Source organism: Hoplias malabaricus, chromosome 2 (genome assembly GCF_029633855.1).
Source record: "Hoplias malabaricus isolate fHopMal1 chromosome 2, fHopMal1.hap1, whole genome shotgun sequence".
In the NCBI taxonomy this organism is placed as follows: Eukaryota; Metazoa; Chordata; class Actinopteri; order Characiformes; family Erythrinidae; genus Hoplias; species Hoplias malabaricus.
In genome coordinates, this window is record NC_089801.1 from 45,514,172 (window position 1) to 45,535,477 (window position 21,306).

At 37.8% G+C, this 21,306-nt stretch overlaps 1 protein-coding gene across 2 annotated transcripts; it reads right to left on the bottom strand.

Annotated features, from left to right (window-relative positions):
• Positions 1 to 796: 796 nt before the first annotated feature.
• On the bottom strand, positions 797 to 20,841 carry klf3 (Kruppel like factor 3 (basic)). Of its 2 annotated transcripts, none has more exons than XM_066662085.1 (7): positions 20,710 to 20,841; positions 14,816 to 14,876; positions 11,187 to 11,522; positions 10,419 to 10,560; positions 9,062 to 9,188; positions 6,125 to 6,276; positions 797 to 5,470 (listed from the first exon to the last, which is right to left on the bottom strand). In XM_066662085.1, the coding sequence occupies exons 2-7, from the start codon at positions 14,855 to 14,857 to the stop codon at positions 5,289 to 5,291; spliced, it is 981 nt and encodes a 326-aa protein (XP_066518182.1). In that variant the 5' UTR covers positions 14,858 to 14,876; positions 20,710 to 20,841; the 3' UTR covers positions 797 to 5,288. The 2 variants fall into 2 exon arrangements, with proteins under 2 accessions (XP_066518182.1, XP_066518180.1); XM_066662083.1 differs by having other exon boundaries at positions 10,407 to 10,560.
• Positions 20,842 to 21,306: the final 465 nt, after the last annotated feature.

Here is a 21,306-nt window from a genome sequence, read left to right on the forward strand (position 1 = left end):
AGTAAGCCCACTCCTGATTTACGCCTCTCACCCTGGGCAACTCCAGAGTGAAAGAGCATCCAGCCCCTCTCAAGGAGATTGGTTCCAGAGCCCATACTGTGTGTCGAGGTGAGCCCAAGTATATCTATATATCTAGCCGGTACCTCTCAACCTCGCGCACCAGCTCAGGCTCTTTTCCCCCCAGAGAGGTAACGTTCCTTGTCCCAAAAGCCAGTTTCAGTAACCGAGGATCAGAACGCCAGGGCCCCCGACCACGGCTGCCACCCGATCCACATTGCACAAGACCCGGATTACTACCTCTCCCACAGGTGGTGGGCCCATGGGAGAGTGGACCCATATAACTCCTTCGGGCTAAGCCCGGCCGGACCCCATGGGTGAAAGTCTGGCCACAAGGCATTTGCCAAGGAGCCAGACTTTCACCCATGGGGTCCGGCCGGGCTTAGCCCCCAGGCCTGGCTCCAGGGTGAGGCCCCGGTAACCCTACTCTTCATCCTTGTCTTTATGGATCACTCTTTGTCTGGCCCATCACCTAGGACCAATTTGCCTTGGGAGACCCTACCAGGGGCTATTGCCCCCGACAACATAGCTCCCCAACTGAATCTTATTTTAGAATAAGATTAAACTGTGAAACTGAATCTTATTTTAGAATAATGCATTTCACAGGAAAATCCTGTTTCCCCCTTATTTTAAAGTACATGTGAATTTTATTTATTTATTTAGTTATTTAGTTAGTTAGTTTTTTCTAAATGAACTCCAGGAAATCACAATGAAATCACTTTTATACAAAAATGCACAGATAAAGGTTTATTATAAGATACACTTTATATAATAATACACTATTAGTCTGTACAGAATATATCTTATTTCACAGTTTAATACCATGACACAATATATGATTCCCTTTTACACATGTGAAAGTAAGATTGAGGAAAGCCAAAAATGGAGATACAAAGATTCACATCTTCATAGAAATGCATAATATTTATAAAGATTAAAAAATATATCAGGGTCATGGTGCCTATAAAAATTTTCCCTTTCAATCTGCTTACTCTGTAAAAAATATATATTACAATTTGTGCCATGAACTTTTTTGTTTTTTTCCATTGGGAAGGTTTGATTACTATTATACAGCTGAAGCAAAATAGAGATGCTTTATTAGTTCTGTTTTTCATCCTTCTTTTCTGTCACTTTGATTTCTCGACATCCCCTCAGTTCCTCTCTATAAGGCACTTTAAAGGTACTTCAAATACAACTTTTGATATCAGGGATATCCTTCGCCTGAGTACACAAAAATACTATGATTTTAACAGTAGATATGAAAATTACCAAGAAGAACCAGGACTGATGCCTCCCCTGTGACTTTAAAGGGATTTAAAATGATACTGTGTCATTTTAAATCTAATCTCTAGCTTTGCTGTTGAATATTATGGGTAGTAATACATTTGTTTATATTTGGAATGTAACTCAAAATATTTTGATTTGAAACTCTTGAAAATTTACTTATAATTACAGTCAGTGGGCAGTTGCTGAATTCCTGTTGTAAACACATATCTGTAGAGCAGTTGAACGCTTCACTAAACGGTTAAAAGCAACACTAGGTAGTATTTTAAACTTCAAATTTCAAAATCTTTGGTTGTTCCTGAGAACAGAGTCTCTGTTGTTGCCATTCTGGGTACAGCACAATGAATTGTCTGGAAGAGGGTGAGAAACCAGTCTCCTTCCCCTAACCTGCTTGATTTCAGGACAGTTCTGTACAACTGAATTACACTCTGCAACTGTAAGGGGAGCCCAGGAGGAGAACAAAAAAATATAATAAAAACCTTACATAGCGCTCCTTTTACTAACATGTAGCTAATGTAATACTACAAAATGGGACAGTGAAAGTAACCAGAGTTTCACTTTGTTTACTGAAAGCTGGAAAACATATTATTAGTGTCTTAATGTGGTCATCTTAAAATCACATTGCACAGTAATGAATTTCTACACTTTTATCATGGAATTCTGCATCTGCCCATTGACGTCTATTACAAGGGAGCTCCAAGTCATTGAGTTTTCTGTTTTTTTTCTACATCCAGGGTCACAAATCCAAACTCTAAATCATACTGATAATAAGCAGCAGACAGCGATACTGTTGAAAAAAGGCGGGGTATACACTTAAACGTCCAAATGGATGTCTGTCAGATCAGGTTAAAGTGCACATGTCCACATTTCAGTTGGTTCTAAAAAGGTCTTAGAAACTGCTTTTATCTTTTATTTTCTTCCACACCTAGACAGGGAAAGAGAAAAAAATCTTAGCTGTTCTTAAATGTTCTTATCTTCTGGGACGCCTTAAAAGTGCCCTAAAGCAAGTGAGGACAACAGCTACATTACCCCACAACCAACTCATTCCACTACCATAATGCCCATTTTGAATGGTTCACATTTAGCCATAAATACAAAACTACCCCTTTAAGGAAAATCTGATTGGCCCCAAAGAGTTCGCTGCTGACCCTAAACTATACAGCATTCATGCATCAAAATGGTTATATGAATATTCATATTCGCCACATGTTTATATTAAAATCCACCAGCCATTTTCCCTGCGTGTGTGCTACGTCATAGCAGCTAACTGAACTGAGCAGCGGTGAAGGAGGCCAATCTGCAGGAGACTGCTACTGGAAGTTTAGACAACGTTGGCCTTGATTCAGCCATTGTTTATTGTGTCCGTTTTGGGACCAGAACTTTACAGAAGTACTCCAACATTTCTCAACTTTTATCAGTTGCATATACATTTTATTATCCGTTTATTTTGAGTTTCCCTGTACCTTGAAGAGAAGAGTACACAGTGAATGGCTCGGCCGCCCATGGATTCCACTATAAATAATGTAAGATTAAATGTTTTTATTTATTATTATTATTATTATTTTTTTTTTTTTGCAATTTTATACAGATCATCGTCTAAGGCAGTGGAGGATATTATTTTGGTGTACACGTTTTAAAGCATATTTATTTTGTGTAACGGATATCTACGTTTTTAAAATGCAAGCGAGAATTTATTGCATTAATTCTATCAACGAAAATGTGCTTCAAAAACATGTGCATCTATTTGTTTTGTTTGTAGATAATGTTGTATCCATGACAATTTTTGAGTTTAGAGAAGCACAATTTTATAAGTACAGTTTTAATAATACGCAACAATAGCGGGGAAATGTTTGAATTTTCTGTTCAACTATAGGTTACACAAAAACACCTTAAAATTAATATGATTACCTATTATTATTGCAGTGGTAATTACTGTAATTTAGAATTATGTACAAGATATTGGCATCATTTAACCAACAGCCAGATAGCTAGTGATGTTTAAATGCTTATTAAGCAAACGCAGAAACTGCCCAGTGCTTTGAGGATTCGATTCCCTGCCTCGCCACAAATAACGGTTCATGAGCAAGACTCCTAATTTTACATCTGCCTACTTTAGTATCCTGATTAATATATAAAGGCTCTTTAGTTAAAGGAACACTAGGTAGTATTTTTACCATTAAATTACAGCTTCAAAATCGTTGTGATGCTTCATTGAGACAGTAGAGCCTTTGGGCCCAGCACTACAGAAACTGCACAATCCCAGTAAACAATTAGCCGTTGATTCAACGTTGAAATGACGTAATGACTGCCGTCTAATCAACGTTCTCTTAAGGTTGAAAATGAAAGTTGAAAAGACGTCTAAACACAGACATTGAAAAGACGACTATTAGACGTATTTTGGACGTCCATTGACGTTATTAATTTGTCCCGAAATAAATTACTTGTATAAAATGCGTTTTGGACGTCCACTGACGTTATCGATTGGTCACCACTTATTAAGATGGATTTTGGAGGTCCACTGACGTTTAAAATATGTCCTTGACGGACAGACTACTTTTAGACCTGTTTTGAACGTCCAGGGACGTTCCTGGTTTACTGGGATGTAACTTTTGGAGGAGGGTAGGCAACTATTCCCTCTTCCCCTTGGTATTAGGTCAGTGCTGTAAAAGTGACTTACACTCTGCAAATGTAAGGGGAGCCCAGAATCAAATATACCAAATCGTACCTAGTGTTCCTTTAAAATCCACAAAAATGATATGTCTCTTTATGGATTCCATCATAAGTGCTTTCTGAGTCAGTTTACAGTGGATTACTAGGGACTGGGGAATGTCTCAGTGTTATGACAATAAGATACAGATGCAGTAGAGAGAGAGAAAGCTGAAAAATGCTGGAGTTTTCCCTTTTAAAGTTGCCCAGACACACATCAATCTCTCTAAACTCCTGCATTCACATTGAACAACAGCATGGCTACAACTGATGTGCAAATACAGAGTTGCATAGGTATTATACAGTACACAGTACTTACATATAACTCAGTAAGGATCAGATCAAAGACGGACAAGCCTCAGTGACGATGTATGCAAACATGAGGCTCAAGGCACTGTAGATGGAAATTTAAACTAAACTCTGTCCACGTTTAAACTAATAACGAAACAAGTCTGAGGATTTAGACGTTTTCCACTTAAAATACAAACAGCGTTGTAGCAGTAACCTGAACTAACTACAAAAGTAATAGCAATAAGCATTAAAAATAAACTGATTAATTCTAGTCCTGATGATGCAGAATACATAATAACGCCTATGACGGATACAAAACAATGGACTTAGAAGCATCCCGACTAAAAAAAAAAAAAAAAAAAAGATTGAAAGAGAAATTCACATTTTTCAGGATTGACCCTGGGGGTGTTTGTGTTTGTATTGCAGAGTGCACTACACCCTTTGGCCAGCAGAGGGCGACAAAGAATGGCTGAATTAAAAGTAAAGCGGCTAAACTCTACTCCCTACAAAGTGCACGTTGAAAGTTCCAAAATCTAAGCCCCTATTACACAAATAGTGCACTATATGTCCAATACAAAAATGTAGGCATATTTTGCACTGTTTTAGTCCAGGAGCTTTCATTTGAATCATGACGTAGTTCTTTGTGATGCAGTCTATTGTATGTGTGTCTGTGATAATGAGAAATATGACAACAGAGAAAAAAAAAAGAGAAAAATGAACAGTTCCATAAGGTGGCTCAAGCTTCAGATAAGAGCAGTATTTAGGATCCATTTAAAATGACAGATGTTAGTTTTTCCTCCAATGCAAACAAAAAAGTTCATATCCTATCCCAAAGCAGTGGGACAGCAGGATTTGGTGGGGATTCATCCACTTTGTCCCTTTTGTCTTCCTCCTTCCCTTTAAGACAGTCCTGGGATGGATGCATGTTGGAGGTGCCCTAGTCTTCTACATCAGACCAGTAGGTGTCTCTTCTTGTGCAGGGCGAGGTGGTCTGAGCGAGAGAAGCTCCGCTCACAGTCTGGACACTGGAAGGGTTTCACACCTGTGTGTTTGCGGAAGTGGCGCGTGAGTTCATCAGAGCGGGCGAACTTCCATGTGCAGCCTTCCCACATACACCTGTAGGGCTTCTCTCCTGAATAAGTAAGCCAAAAGAAGGGCATTATACACTAATAGAGCTCAAGAGCACTTTGTGTTTCTACAATTAAACAGTATAGTCTGTCTGTTGCTCTGCATTTACAGGTACACATACATTTACAGCACTTAACAGACACTCTTATGGTGTGGCTGAATGTGTATCCTAGCTAGGACACATTGGTTAGAGTCCAAACTTCCCTTGAGCTCAGACACTGCCAGAACAAGGGGTAGTGCTGCATATTTTCTTATCCCCATTTCACCTCTTCAATGATCAAGATCACCACAGAGCAGGTGTGATTTGGGGAGTGGATGATTTTCCACGCTGCTGTGACCCTGACATTGTTTTGGTGTGTTAGTTTGAGTTGTGCTGGTAAAAGTGGGATCAGACACAGCAGTGCTGCTTGAGGTTTTAAACCACACCAACCAAAAATATCTTGCCAACAGTGTCCTGTGTTCACTGATGAAGGACAAAGTGTTGGTCTCTTACCTTCCAACAGCTTCTTTCTCTGACTTTACATCTACAAGTTGGACCAATGGAGAATGTGTGTCTGGCAGAGTGGACAGTGAGTGGATACAGTGTTTAAAAACTCCAGCAGCACTGCTGTGTTTGACCCCCTCACACATGTATGTATGTGTGTGTGTGTGTGTATACCTGTGTGAGTCCGTCTGTGGGCTTTGAGGTGTGAGCTCTTAGTGTAGACTTTATTGCAGTCTCTGAAATCACAGCGATGGATTCGACGCTTCTTCAGAGGGTCTGGGGACTCCACTTTACGATTGGACACAATTACAGAGTGTGGGTTCCCCCTGAGAGAGAGAGAGTTTATTCAATCAAATTTTTATTTTCATTTTAGTATATTTGGAATGCTTGAAGATATGCCTGGTCTGTGAAATTTTTGATGATTCATAAAGGACCCAGTAAGTAAATTATATTTTACTTGCTGTGGCTTCTTCCTACATGTCTGGTGTCAACAACTGTGTCTACGGCAGAACATGTTCATATCTGCCTCAGATCTAAAGGAACAGTTTTTGATAAGAATAAAGTATACTAACAGTATACTAACAAATGTACTTTCAATTTCGGTTGTATTTGTTTAACTTCATCACTATGTATCACTAAAATCAATATAAACAAGAGTCCTTGGGCAATGCTGCATTAGCCTGTATCTGTAATGTGATTAAGTTGAGCTCTGGATCCTAAAGTTTTCTGTTCCTAATATTATTTGTCTTTGTCTTTACTCCTGTATAGATAAGATGTTGTTTTTCTCAGTGTTGTGTGTTACTTTGGGGTTATTGTTGAATTTTTTAGGGGTCCTTATGGGGCCTAAGGTGCAAAAACTTGAATGTGACACATGTACACGCCCACTCTACACAATCTGTAATTAAACATTTCCTGTATCCCCCCTCCCCCCTTCTGTCACACACAGCTGTTCCTAAAAGTAGATGTGTTTTTCTGACACCACGCCCTGGCGAATGTTAACGTCTCTCTCTCTCTCTCTCTCTCTCTCTCTCTCTCTCTTGCTCTCATTCCACACCCTTCCTTCCAAACATCACTGCTCCTTTATTTCCTTTTCTCTGCTCTTGTTTTCTTTTAAGTGTGAGTCAGTGTGCCGAACTGATGATATCACACACACACACACACACACACACACACACACACACACACACAGTCTCCACCCTCACGGTGGGTCTAAGGACACTTGGAGACGGTCTGTCTCAGAAGTGCAGACTGGGAGATTTTATCAGACCCACAGTGGGAAACTAGCAGCATAGGTGCAGCCACACATACACATACATGCGTGCGCACACACACTCACACACACACTTAGTCTATTCTGAACATGAATTAGGTCAATCAAGTTTTCCTGTATTTGAATAGTAGAACGATGGGCGATTGTTTAGCTATAGACTGGCTTTATATCCACATTGCCCCTTTCCCCCTGTAAGACTAATCACCTTTTAATCACCCAGCAGCTTAAAAAGAGCTTAAAAACCCATGAAAATAATAATTTAAAAAAATGTAGCAAACAAGTAAATACAAGCTAATAGATACTACTTCAGTGTTGTATTATAATGCCTGCCTTAAATCTTAACAATTTCCTGCATGTAGGTTGTCCATTAATGTTTAAAGGACTTGTTTATGTGATTTCTAGCACTTTATAACACACTGTTGTACACACACATGGAGGAGAGTACAGCTATCAAGATGGCTGCTACTACCAGCAATAGTATTAAAATATTTATGGATAACAGTATCATACAGTGTCAGAAACCAAATAAACAAGTCAACTGTAGATTATAAATAAACTCCAATCAGTTTTAGGGAACAGGGTGAAGACTGTAAACACCAGAACATTATTAGCTTCTAACTACATTAGCCCCCATTACAAAACTAGCGAGCTGAACTTAAGCCACCAAACATCAGAAAATGTAATGGACTCTAAATTCCTGCTTTTGTATTAAGTTGATAAATAAGATGAGAACCAATTTAAGCCATTAAAAATTGGACCAATTTAGGCTTCTGGATGCTTTTATTGAATTGATAATTCCAGGGTGTATACATGAATGTTGAAAGGACCTGTATTTGGGTAACACTTGAGAATAAAAACAAATACAAAAATAGAGCCAAATAACACCAGTTCCTCTGCAGGACGCTATATACTCCATGCTGGAAGTACTTTGTTTCAGTACTTAAGTTTTTTTTGTGGAAGATATTTTTATATTTTCCAGATTTTTCACTAAATTAACAAAACTTTGGATTTAGGCTATAACAGCAGACAAAACGGGACATATTTCTCTCTGTATCCATAGGGTTCATTGGCTTTATTTTATGTAAATTTGTGTGTGTGTGTGTGTGTGTGATGACTGAAATAGTGTATGTGGGAGGTGGTCTTTACAAGTAGGTGTACTGTGTTGAAACAGCTAGCATACAAAATGAAAAATGCAGAAAAAAATGGACAAGCCCAGACACACACACACACACACACACACACACAAAGCTTTTCCTCATCCGCCTGCTTTAAAACATTTTAACTTTGTTCAAAATAATAAAATCTTGTTTTATTTGTTACATTATTTCATGTTGTATTTTCCAGGATGCCATTTTGTGGTTTTGTGTGTGTACAGTGGTTTCAGTTGCAGTTGTTGGGTGGTGATCGGATGTGGTTTTGTGCGTGTGTGTGTGTGTGTGTGTATGTTTGTGTGTGTCTATCATGTGAGGTCAAGTCAAGTGTATTTTATTGTCATTTTGTCTCAGTACACAGTGACCCAGCTAGCAGAGAATATTCCCACAACTTTGGCTAACTTTAACCAAATGTTCTAATAAAATTTTAAACAAAACCTTTTAGCCTAATATTCAAAGAACATTTTATTTAAAATGACAAACATCATTAAAACTTTTGTTAAACATTAGACTAAAAAGTTTCTTTAAAACTTTATTAGAACTTTTGTGTAACGTTAGCCAAAGTTGTGGGAACATTTCCTGCTATCTGAGGAAAAAACACATAATTTCTCTAGGACCAAGAGTCTACATAAAACAGCTCACACAAGACTGAAATGTATATTTTTTATGTGCACTTGTGTGAACACTTACTCGTTATATGTGCGGGTGATGGGTGGTGATGGGATGTCTTGGCTGTAGGGGTTCTGAGAATGCTCAGTATAAGGCTCTGGTTTGATTGGCTGGCTTTCCTGGCAGGGCTCAGGTTTGGCTAAAGGACCTGCAGAGGAAGAAGAACCGTCAAAAATTTTACACTTAATTTTTTAATTAGATACAAGACTGAAATGTATATTCGTGTATGTGCAGTTAATTTTTTTGTGTGTTTTGTGTTTGTGTGTGTGTGTGTGTCTATGTAAGAGTGTGCTTTCTCTATATGCCTGGGAAATGACACTTTTAATGTAAGCTAAAAGCTATACATGACAAACAGGTTACTGTAGATACTGAAGTTTCAAATCCAGTGAGATTAGATCTCTTGGTTGCTGTGGTTAAGGTTAGGGCTTGATTAGGAGGAGTGCAGTAGAATTTACATACACTCACACAAAGGAACATAGAAAAATCACACAAAGACTTTACTAAATACCTTCTACATTTAGTAGAAAAAAAAACCCAGCTATAATTATTTACATTGCGTTTGGATATCTGTTTGGATATCTGTAAATAGAAAAGTGAGATCAGATTACTCCGTGACCACATATGCTCTTAAACCTCATGTGTAAATGCAAATACTAACAGTGTGCTTCATATTCAAATATAACATGCACAAAAAGTTTTCAAACTGATGCCAGCAAGAAAAAAAAGAGTGCCCGACAATATAAGACCAATACTATCATGCTTATTCTACATACGTATAATATTTAAATACCACATTATAGTCAGACAGTCTTTGTTATAAGATTGTTGTTCTGTGGGAAATATAACCACCATCATTCTTATTGTATTTAAATATATCTAAACACCATAGTGCTGTTCTTCTATCAGTGTTAAGTTTTTATTAGATCCAAAGTGTCATATTTTTAAAACATCTAAGAGAATATTGTTTTAGCAAATAACTTTTAACTGTGGAATCTAGGTAGACCAAAGTTTGTCCTCCTATTGGTTAGACTTTTAGGAGCTGAACTGTAGAACTGTAGGCTTTATATATATAAAAAGAAGGAAGGAGAAAAGGTTGTCCTCTAAAGTGTTTGTCGTGCATACCACTAATTTATTTGTAGTATTATATACTATAAATCTAATATGTACACAAAACATTTTAACATTTTCAATGCAGATTTCCACAAGTTTAAATAACTGATATGTCCAAATAAGGGCAGACAGTGTTTTTACAGTTTTTGTAAATATAATAAAACATTATTATTAATATTATTAAAAATAAACTAATCAGCCAGTCAATAATTATGTTCATGTGTATATATTGTAGTATATACATATGTGTACATACATGTTCTCTGACCTGCTTTGATGATGGTGGCACTGCTGAACTGGTCCTCAGGCGTAGCAGGGGACAGTATTAGCGGGGAGGGTAGCAGAGGGGGTGGATAGAGCAGGACGGGAAAGAGTCCAGAACCTGGAGCAGGGACGATGGGGGCCAACACCTGCACACAGCGCAACAAAACACAAAAATACAGCTTTGATTTCCACTGATCCAGTACAAGTATTATAGAACATGTGTTTATGTAGAAACAGTGAGCTAAAGTTTGATATAATACAATACAATGCAACATAAAACAATGTTAACAAAAGTTTGGGATCACACATAATTAACATTTTTTCTATCTTAAACAAAAAACATCAAAACTATTTAATTTGTGACATTGGATCATTATTAAAATAATATTTAAAAATGACTTGGTGAGCCCTATGAAGTGTATATGTAAAACGAAACCAAGGCAAAAGAGTGTTCAAATAACCTGAAGCCAGGTTTTTCATCATTCCTAGTCTTATTTACATTTGGCAGGAACTCACTTGCTGAGTGTGACATTCATTGTAAACATATTACAGATGTAAATTGATGTAGTATTAGGAATTATGCCCAAGGACTCTGGCTTGGTGTTCCTGCCTGAACTGGATTTCAGAACCTTGTCCACTGTGTGGAAGCCAGTGGTGTTACCAATTCAGCTAAATCCATCTCTTTATATATCTGATATTATGTATTATGACATATTGTCTCTATCAGTACAAATCTATATATATTTCAGCAAAACAACCAAACATGACTCACGGTGGGAAAGGGCAGGGTCATAGGAGGGGTCAGGAGCCTGTGCTGTGGAGACCCGGACGCGGAACCGGAAACAGAGCTGGACCGAGGCCGGCCACTCCACTCATACGGAGACGAGGGAGAAGAGGAAGAAGGGGAGGAAGAAGGGGAAGGGGAGGAAGGCGAGTGTTTCTTGCTCAGGGACAGATCCACTGGCTCCAGCTGGGCATGAAGACGGTCAGGGTACAGACGGTCAGTTAAGGGCACCGTGGGGGATGAACTGCTGTATGGAGACTGGGGGAAGCCCAGTGGGTAACGGGAGTATTTAGGGTGCATGGTCACAATTACACAATGTTCACCCTATGAACAGAAAGAGAGAAATACAATTATTATTTATAGGCGGAGTCAATAATTTTTACCTAAAAAAAAAGAGCAATATTCATAATGTAATTTGGCTGGACAGTAATTCACTATCAATATATATCACGTTATATATAGCACAATATATATAACGATGATATGATGATTTTTCAACATTCAATATTTAATATTTCAATATACATTATTTACAGCATGTGTCACTGACTGATGCTTCGAGGTGCAACTGTCAATTCATTGTGCTCAATTAAAGTTTGTTTAAATATATAAATAATTACAAAGCCAGAAATGTTGTTTGATTGTGATGTCATCTTCCTTATTACTTCTTGATCATTTTTCTGTGGCTTTTATATTGTTCACATCTATATTGGAACTATACAGTATCGACTGACATTAAGAAATATGTTGTGATATACATTGTGGCCATATTGTCCAGCCATTTAATGTGATAATACATTTTAGAAAACACTGTGAAATACTGCTTTGTAGCTAACAGTCAGCCAGTTTATGCTTCATACAGTGGGTTTCCCATAGATGGTGGATATATTCGGTACAGATCAAAGCCAATTAATTTGAAATGCTTTAAAAATGCTAGAAATCTAAGCATAATTCTAGTAGTAGAAGTAATTTTCTTATAATTTAACTGAGCTTTGCCTTGTTATGACTAGTGAAAAAGCCAGACTTTGATTGTGGTGGTCCTGGCTCCAGCTTTGTGGGGGTGGCAGGGTTGTGCAGTTTGGAAGCGTTATCAAAAAGCAGATTAACTTCCAAGAAAGTGGTTCTATGTCTGCTCAGGTTTCCTGTAGCTATGTTGAAATGCATGTGTGTATATCTGGGCTACTTACTAAAGTAATATAGTATACAGGCTTCAGGCATAAGACCAGACAGGCTTTCAGTGTGATACAACTCCCTGAACTTGCAGTGTCCTGTTTACTCAACTCGAAAGAGAAAGAAATTTTTTTTCTGCTGTTTTCTGCATATTTACTTATTAGATCTTCACATATTCCCAGAGAAAACCTTCAAAAAGCCTGTGTGAGGCAGTTGGGCGCAACAAAATACTTCAAAATGTTTTCCCGTCTTTGAACATACTAGAGCCAAAGCAAACTTCCAGCCCCCCACAAAGCCATAATCTAATGAGAAAGGAATGTCCATTTGAGGGTGTGTGTGTGTGAGAGAGAGAGAGAGAGAGAGAGAGAGAGAGAGAGAGAGAGAGAGAGGGAAAGAGAGATGCAGTATTGTATCTTTAAAGTTACTATACTTTATCTATTTGAATACTGAAAAAGTGCCACCTTAAAAATATCATACTATTGGGGTTAATAACAGGACTCAACATGTCTTGTGCTACTGCCTCTGTTTTACTTGAAAGCTCAGAAACTCTACAGTAACACACACTAAAATATCTAGCATGTGATTGGCCACTGGCCAACTTCACCATTGTGTGCTTTCTGTGACTCAGGTTTGTTTTTCAGAGCGGAAAGAGGGGGATTGTTTGAAGAAAAGTGGGTAAACTGGGCCCAGTGACACAGACAAGCAACAGGAAGACAGATCACGGACCAGGACATTACAAACTTACAGTATATGGTCAAAAGTGTGTGGATTCATGATTTATAATCATGACTGAATTCAACCTTTTTAAGGTGTCCCCATTATGGACATTAAACAAATTAGAGGCATTAAACAAAATGGGACACGCTGGAACAACCATACATGAGCTTAAAATGGACATCAATAATTGTAAGGAAACACTGTTCTCTCTGGTTGGTTTACGTTCAGAAGCTCTGCATAATTTAAGGTGGAATGAATGTTTGAGGAAAACGACTGTTGTTTGTACGTGGCTGAAGTTGAACTTGTCTATAAGTTTTTTATCCCTGTTTGATTTACCACCGAAACTCAATTGTAGCTCGAGTTGTTTTGTCTTGTAGCATTTTCAGTAATGCAGTTAGCTCTGTCCTGAATTCTGAGACATTTTCACCTTAAATAATCTGAAACTGCAAAAATAAGTCAGTATTACCAACATATGGAGAAGGAATAGAACAATATCCTAATTTCAGTTTTTGCTTTTCAACGTCTCTGTTTTTTAAACATTACTATCCCACAGCCTAACTTTGGGATTAACCACCCATTTAGGAAGATATGTTGGATGAGCAGAAAATCTGTTGGCCACATAGTTTTTCTACTCACTATTTCTGATTTATTCATTGTCAGACAACCTGGAAATTAATTATGTGAACAAATGTAAGCAAAGCTGACTTCATTTACAGTGATGAGTCAACCAGATTGGCTGAACTACTAACAATAGATCTTATAAAAGGAAGACTTCAATGATGTACTCATTTAACTGACACATTAATCATTGTCTTATGACCGAATTGCGGAGATGAGATTCAAGATAAGTTCATAACAATGTCAAACTAGGAGAATAAGCTATTGCTTATAAGTTAAGATTTCTTCATGAGACAATGTCAAAGAGCTGGAACATATAGAACCCTTTTCTAAAAGGTGCAAGCATTAATGCAACATTTTAAGGTGAAACTGTAATGTTTCAACAAAAAAGTGCCAAATAAGCAGCTGAATTCATCTTCATATCATAGAGAATTACAAGAGGATGATAATATAGGCACATGATGCTCTAAATTTAACTATGTTAAAGTCTACCATTGCTGAAGAGCTCTCTTTTTGTGTTCTGACGACATATTGTTAGATCCAGATAGTTCTATAGAGTAATGTAAGGTAAAGCTAGAAGTGACTGTATAAGGCGATTTAATCTAGAGCTAGACCATGGTTTCCCCATAACTGTGCCTCAAAAGTCAGGGTTATGCAGATCTATATCAAGATACTCTTTCACATTGAAATCTAGAGCTAGACCAAAGTACAATAGTGCCACCTAGATCTAAACCAAGGTTAGTCTACAGGCTAATAAATTAGGCTAAGCTAACTTTACTCCATAGAACAATATCATATACACACAGAGGTTGTCATGCAGAGCTAAACCAGAACTGTAATCTAACACTAGAGCAATTTCAGTCTAGACTTAGACCAGTATCTAGACTAAGGACAATAACATACAGATCTAGGCCAAGGTTGCTCCGCTTGACAACATCTTAAAATTTGACAAGATTCTCATGAGAAAGAATTTGAACAACTGACAAGTCTTTAATATTTATTGAAAAGAGATTATAATCTGTGTACTATGAGTTTATGCTGGTATGTGAAACTTGAGACCTGCTTATTGCATCTTTAATGGGCGACTGCTGTATGGTAAATGTACAACTCACCGTCTCCATTTCTGTCTTCACTGGGTAGTCATAAAGTAGCATGGGTGCTTCCACTGGAATTCTGAAAAATGCAGGAAAACAGGAGACAGATGAGATGCAGAGAACAAAAACAACAAACATAAACCATAAAATGACAGATCTTTAACTTCCGACAGTGTGTTAGAGCAGGAAACACGCACACTGTTAACTCCGGAGTGATCCTTTTAATAAAAATGAATGCACAGGAAAATGGAACATTGGAACATGTGAATTCCCACACACACACACACAAAGCAACAAATAAAACAATAAAACAACAAAATGAATGAAAAGTGAGAGAGACTGACAATAACAGCTCTCTCTCTCTCTCTCTCTCTCTCTCTCTCTCTCTCTCTCTCTCTCATTGATTTGCACAACAGGCTGCAGGCTATTGCTTGGTTGTTATAAAACTCTCATTACCCGATTAAAAATACTTAAGTGTTTCATGTATCCACCCAGTGTTACAACATCATCCCAAACACACACACACACACACACATACACTGCTCAAGTTGAACTTGGATAGAAATTAATCCTGTGCTGAATTCATAATGTATGTACATGGATTGCACTGCATTATCAGTGATTCTGTGTTAAGCGTTTGACTTCATCTTTGTCAGAAATATGTACAACTAATAGATCGTCAGTATTATTAATGTTGTTTGGAGGAGTAAGGAGTTTTTTTGATGTTGTTATTGTTCATGGATATAATTGATTGTTGGAAAACTGACCTTAGACGATGATAATAACAAAGCCTGTTTAACCTGAAATTTCCCCCTACGTCACCACTATGTTCTTTTGTACCTCAATATCTAATCTGGAACAAGAGATAAAATCTCTTCCATTCGTCATTGAAAATAGTGGAGAAGAAAAATTGTGGCATCCCTTTCAACAGCTCTATAATGTTGTTTTTTTTTAACAGAAATACATTTTCAATACAGGCTTCTGACTTCAAAAATCAAAGCATTTCACAATGAAAAGCTGGATAAAATGAGCCAGACACTTCAGATGTGCCTCATTATTGTACGCAATGCTTTAAGCATTTATATGTGTGTGTGGGTGGAAGTGAGAATGTGTGTGTGTGGGTGTCTGTGTGAGTGCGGATGAGTTAAAATGCATTTACAGAAGTGTGACGATTAAGAAAGGATCAAAGGTCTGGAGCTGAAATTCCTCACGGATGACCTACAGGCAAAAAGTCTAGTAAATAAAATATATGTGTGTGTGTGTGTGTGTTAGAGAGTTAGAGAGAGAGAGAGAAATATAAGAAAGGATGGTTTACACAATTCACACACACACACACACACACACACACACACATATATATATATATATATATATATATGTAACTTATTCATCAGCTGCGCTCAAATCTCAGCTTGTTTCCATGATGTTGTAATGTTTCCTGAATCATATGTTGGATAATTCATACTTCAGAAATGTAAAGCCTTTGGTCCTTATTAACAGGGCATTTCGAGCAGATGTCTGTGTCAGCCGTGTGCCTGTTTCAGGTTGTTTACAAACTTGAAGGAAAAGTAAGCTTGAGGAAAAGAACGTAAAAGAGACGAAAAGAAAAAAAAAGGAGAAACAGAAATAGTGTGTGTGTGAAAGTGAGGGAAAGAGGTGGAGAAAAAGAAGGAGAATGATAGAGAAATAGAGAGAGAAAATGAGAAGGAGAAAGAGAGAACGAGTGGGAGAAGGAGAGAGAGAGAGAGAGAGAGAGAGAGAGAGAGAGAGAGGGGCAGAAAAAGGTACGAAGAAAGAAAGAGGAATGGGAGAGAGAGAAAGGTGAAAGTCATGTCACCTTGCACAACAATCATTAACAAAGCCTGGCCGTTAAAAACACACACACACAGATCTGTGGAGTGAGCTACAGGAAGCTGCAACAGGGCGAGGCCACTTGGAAACAGCAGTGGTGTGACCACACCTATTGCCACCAGAGACAATGCCAAACACAGAGAGAGAAAGAGAGCTTGTGAAACAGCCACCACTCCCTCTACATCTCCCCTACCCGGGGTCAGATAAGGGGTAACTAGTTCCAATTGGACAGAGTTTCATTATATTTCAATATTCACACTCTTTGAAAATAGCAATGTGTCAGTTTCTCTTACGATTCTGCTTCACGTTATTAAATAGACATTACACTGCCACCAAGTGGCTAGGGTGTGTCTTTCTTTTTTTTCAGATTCAGATCTAGAGGTAACCGTGCGTAACACATTGAGGTGTTTCCACATACACTGCCTGTATTTACACTAGACTGTTTAATGCTAAACAGTGGTGGCGCTCCATTAAGACAGATAAATGATTAGTCAGAGTTAAATTTGTAGTTAAGGGTTCTGTGGAATGGAAGAATACAGATATACAGAGGATAATGAGGGTATGAATAAAGGTTGGCCAATGTAGTTTAGATCAGATCATTTATATATTTATACACACATACACTTGTAGGAATAGTTGGTTGAATACGATATCCATCCATTTAAATAACATTAAATAAATGTGTCCTGTCTGGGACTGTTTAAACCTGACTGATATATCGGTGTGTTGATAAAACCGGTGATATCTACCTCCAGATTTTAAGTATGTATCAGCAAAATTATCACCAACAACTAGCTATTCTTCTGTCTTTTTGTGTTAAAAAATGCTATATATATAGATAGCTGGGAATTTTAACCCCTTAAAGTCAGTACTGTTATTGAAAACAAAATTTAACTTTTGTTGAGTCCTATTCAATAAATATGACAGATTATGTAAAGCATTTGTCTGCACAAGGACATCTGAAATGTCACAAAAAAATTGTAAGAATATGAAGAACTGTATATTGAATTTCATAAACATCCCCCCAGCAAAATGAGAAATAGGAGATCTGTTAAAGAGACAGCTCTGTTTAAACACAGCTTGATGAAAACATGACATTCACAACCAGCCTGAGGACACACACACACACACACACACATCAATCAAACTCTGAACTTACTAGATTAAAAGCTTGCAGATTTTCTGGGATCATTTATAATTAGATTTAAATGGGTCTCATTCTGTATGTGTAGAAGATTACACTGAACTCATTACCTTTCAATGGCTCAGTTAATCCGTACCAATAAAAAAATCAAGGCTTTTAAATGTGTGACAGCATAATTACAGTGTGTGTGTGTGTGTGTGTGTGTACATTACTCAGTGATGTAAAAACTTTAATAAATATTTTTACTGAACTGCTTCTGTCCTCCATCCTCCAACCCACTAAACAAATACTACCAGCATATCTCTCTCTCTCTCTCTCTCTCTCTCTCTCTCTCTCTCTCATCTATCATTTATCTATGTATATTTTCAATCTATATTTTTCCCTTCCTTGCCCCCCCCCCGTTTCTCTGTCAACTAGCATAAGTGAGGTGTATCTCTTTTATATGTACTTCCTTTAACTAAACACACACATGCACACACCTTGTCACTGTTCAAACTCACACCCAAACCCTGAGGTAAAGAAAGTCCCTGTGTCATCATCACTGACCATGACCGAAGTGCAAGGAACACACCGGACCTGTTTAACATACACAGAGCCAACCTGACACTCAACAGTGGTATAATACTACCTACGAGAATTTTTCCACATACACACACAAACTGGACCCATCTGATAAGTGTATATGTGTCGTTTATGCAGTTCCTCCTGTCACTCCCTGAAACACCAGCAGATAGTGGAATAATGGGTGGTCTCTACAGTAGCTACAGCATATGAGAAAATATCACAAATTCTAAAACTGAAATTTTGATGGTGATTCACATTGAAAGGCCTTCCCTTTAAAAGGGATCATGTTTTCACAATAAAATGATTTCTACCAAGGGGTGAGTGAGTGGGTGGGGAGGGGGGGGGGCATATTATGGAGAATGAACTTAAGTGTGTGCGCATTTGTGTCCGTTCTGGAGATAAGATCAGAGTGTCGATCGAGTGAACGAGGCGTGTGAGTGGGTGGAGTGTCTGGGTGTTTGTGTGAATGTGTGTGTGTTCCCCCCCTTCGAAGGCTGAAAACAGGAAAAGAGGCTCCATGTGCCAGATGGAATGTGTGACGCAAGCCTCAGCCTTGAAACAAAAGCCTAGGATACAGCAGCCTCACTGACCCAGAGTGTGAGAGCGTGTCAGAGACTACAAGTAACTATGAGGAATACTCTCATAATTTTCAACCTAGTCTCAATCTGTTACATCTGTATTTCACTGCCTTTAACCACAAACATTCATTTCAGTATGTTTCCAAAACAGCAGAAGGCTTATAATAGTAATAATTATACAACATAATATAAAATGTAATAAAACACTGGGCTGAAGCACTATGTTAAGAGTATTATAACATTAATATATGTTAACAATTTTTCTTTATTATTGTGCATAAACTGTTAATATACTAATGGAAGTCAATGGGGAATGCTTAAGCAACTCCCCAGTGATTTATATTATAAATGCATTTTGAGCAAACAGGTTTTCTGCTCCTCTGTAAGTACAAGGAAGTGTATTAAATGTATTATCAGTTGTCATCTGTTGTATGCTAGATGCAGGTGACAGAGATTAAGTTGGAATGTGCTGAAGTATTCCTTTAATGTGCTAGAGGTATTACATGCAAATGTACCCATTTGTTGGTTTTCCTATCTTTTGAGGCTATTTTAATAATGCTACACCCATACCTCTTTGCAAATGCAATTTGATCTTTTTCCAAGTGTTAAAGCATTGCTCATTATAAGGGGACACCTGTAGCAAAGTGCAACAAAAGCCAGTTGATCTTTATATGACTGTAAATCCCGAGATATTGGAGCATGGCCGTGGTGAGTTGTTCAGTAAATATTTCCCACTCTGCACTCTAAACACACACAGAGTTACGCAGTAATCCACATGATCATTTCTGATAAGAAACAGCAATAAGGACCCAGCATTTAATCAGAGCTGCATTAATCAGTGTCAGACACTTTGACAAACACCGTCCTCTAGGGACATTACACTTTGGCCTACAGCGTCCAGCTTGCGCAACACAGTCCTTTAAAAACTGATTTCATTCGGGTCCAGCAACAAACAACACAAGCCTATAACGTTCAGCTGTTGGGATTCGATTGACTCTCCAAAGAGAAACATTTCAGCTGTAGCCAAAATTACCTCAGCTCATAGCTTGCGTCACTACGGCAACACAACTTCAGGATGAGGGACAATAGCTGAAATCTTTTACAAAATCTCACTGGTGTTCAGTTGACCTATACAATCTCAGTCAAGTCCAAATTATCTCCACAATCCCTGATGCCAACTCCGATCTCCATGGCAGCACTAGATCAATGTATTGTTATTTCACCAATCCCAATCACTGATATGTTTGGCAACAATAATTCAGAATGAATAAAGATTAAAACAATTAAACAGTTGTTTAATCTTAATCACTGACTCCAGTCTCCATGGCAACATGCATTCAAGATAAAAGATTTTAGACATTATCATTTCAAGTATCTGAATCATGGGCTAAATTAATAAAATACAACATATTAATAAAAAAAAGTCTTCCAATTAACTCCTAATGTTACATCTCCATGACAATGGTGACCGAACAAGATTTGCAACCATATATTTAGTGTCCATCGCAACAATCACTGCATGATTATTCACGATGAGCACCAGCTAATTAATAAGACTTCCATCAAACAATAACAACTATAAAAATGAATGTGTCTTGTTTCTAATGAAGAAAATATCCTCAAAGGGGCTTAACTGCATTATGTGAAAGCACAATATATCAGTCATAATAAACCATACACATGCATTGGACTGTATTACACATGATTACACAACTTAGAACACACTCATAAACAAACACAAGTCTAACAATTATCCAATAAACTTTGGTACTTACTCCTCTCTCCTCAGTGACAGGGCCTATCCAGTTGAATTCTCCCTAAAGGGCCAAACTAAAGCAATACGCGCACAGACACACACACACACACTTCCAGGATACACGCTCAACCTCTGCTTCTTATGGAGGAACTGCTAAAAATGTGTGTGTGTTTGAGAGTGTGAGAGAGTGTGTGTGGAAGAGAAGGAGGGGCCTCAGGGAGCTGCAGGAGGCGAGGGTGGGACACCAGCCCTGCCCAGGGAGGAGTGTAGTGTGAATGTGTTTGAAGTATCTCTCTCTTTCTCTCTCTCTCTCTCTCTCACACACACACACACACACACACAAATAATAACATTCTATCTAATATTTAACATAATGTAAAAGAAAATACACACTTCAATAGTTTTTCAGTGAATATTAATGTAATTTTATAGAATTCCAAGCAATTTTGGACTATATTTATTGGTCTAAAGGTATACAATTTTAAGGACCTATATGTAATAAGGCTCTGTTATATTATAAAATATAAGCATAATGTCCCATATCTTATATATTAGTATCCTTTATTTACCATGGATCATAATAATGTCTCATATACCCCAGACATGAAAAACCCTA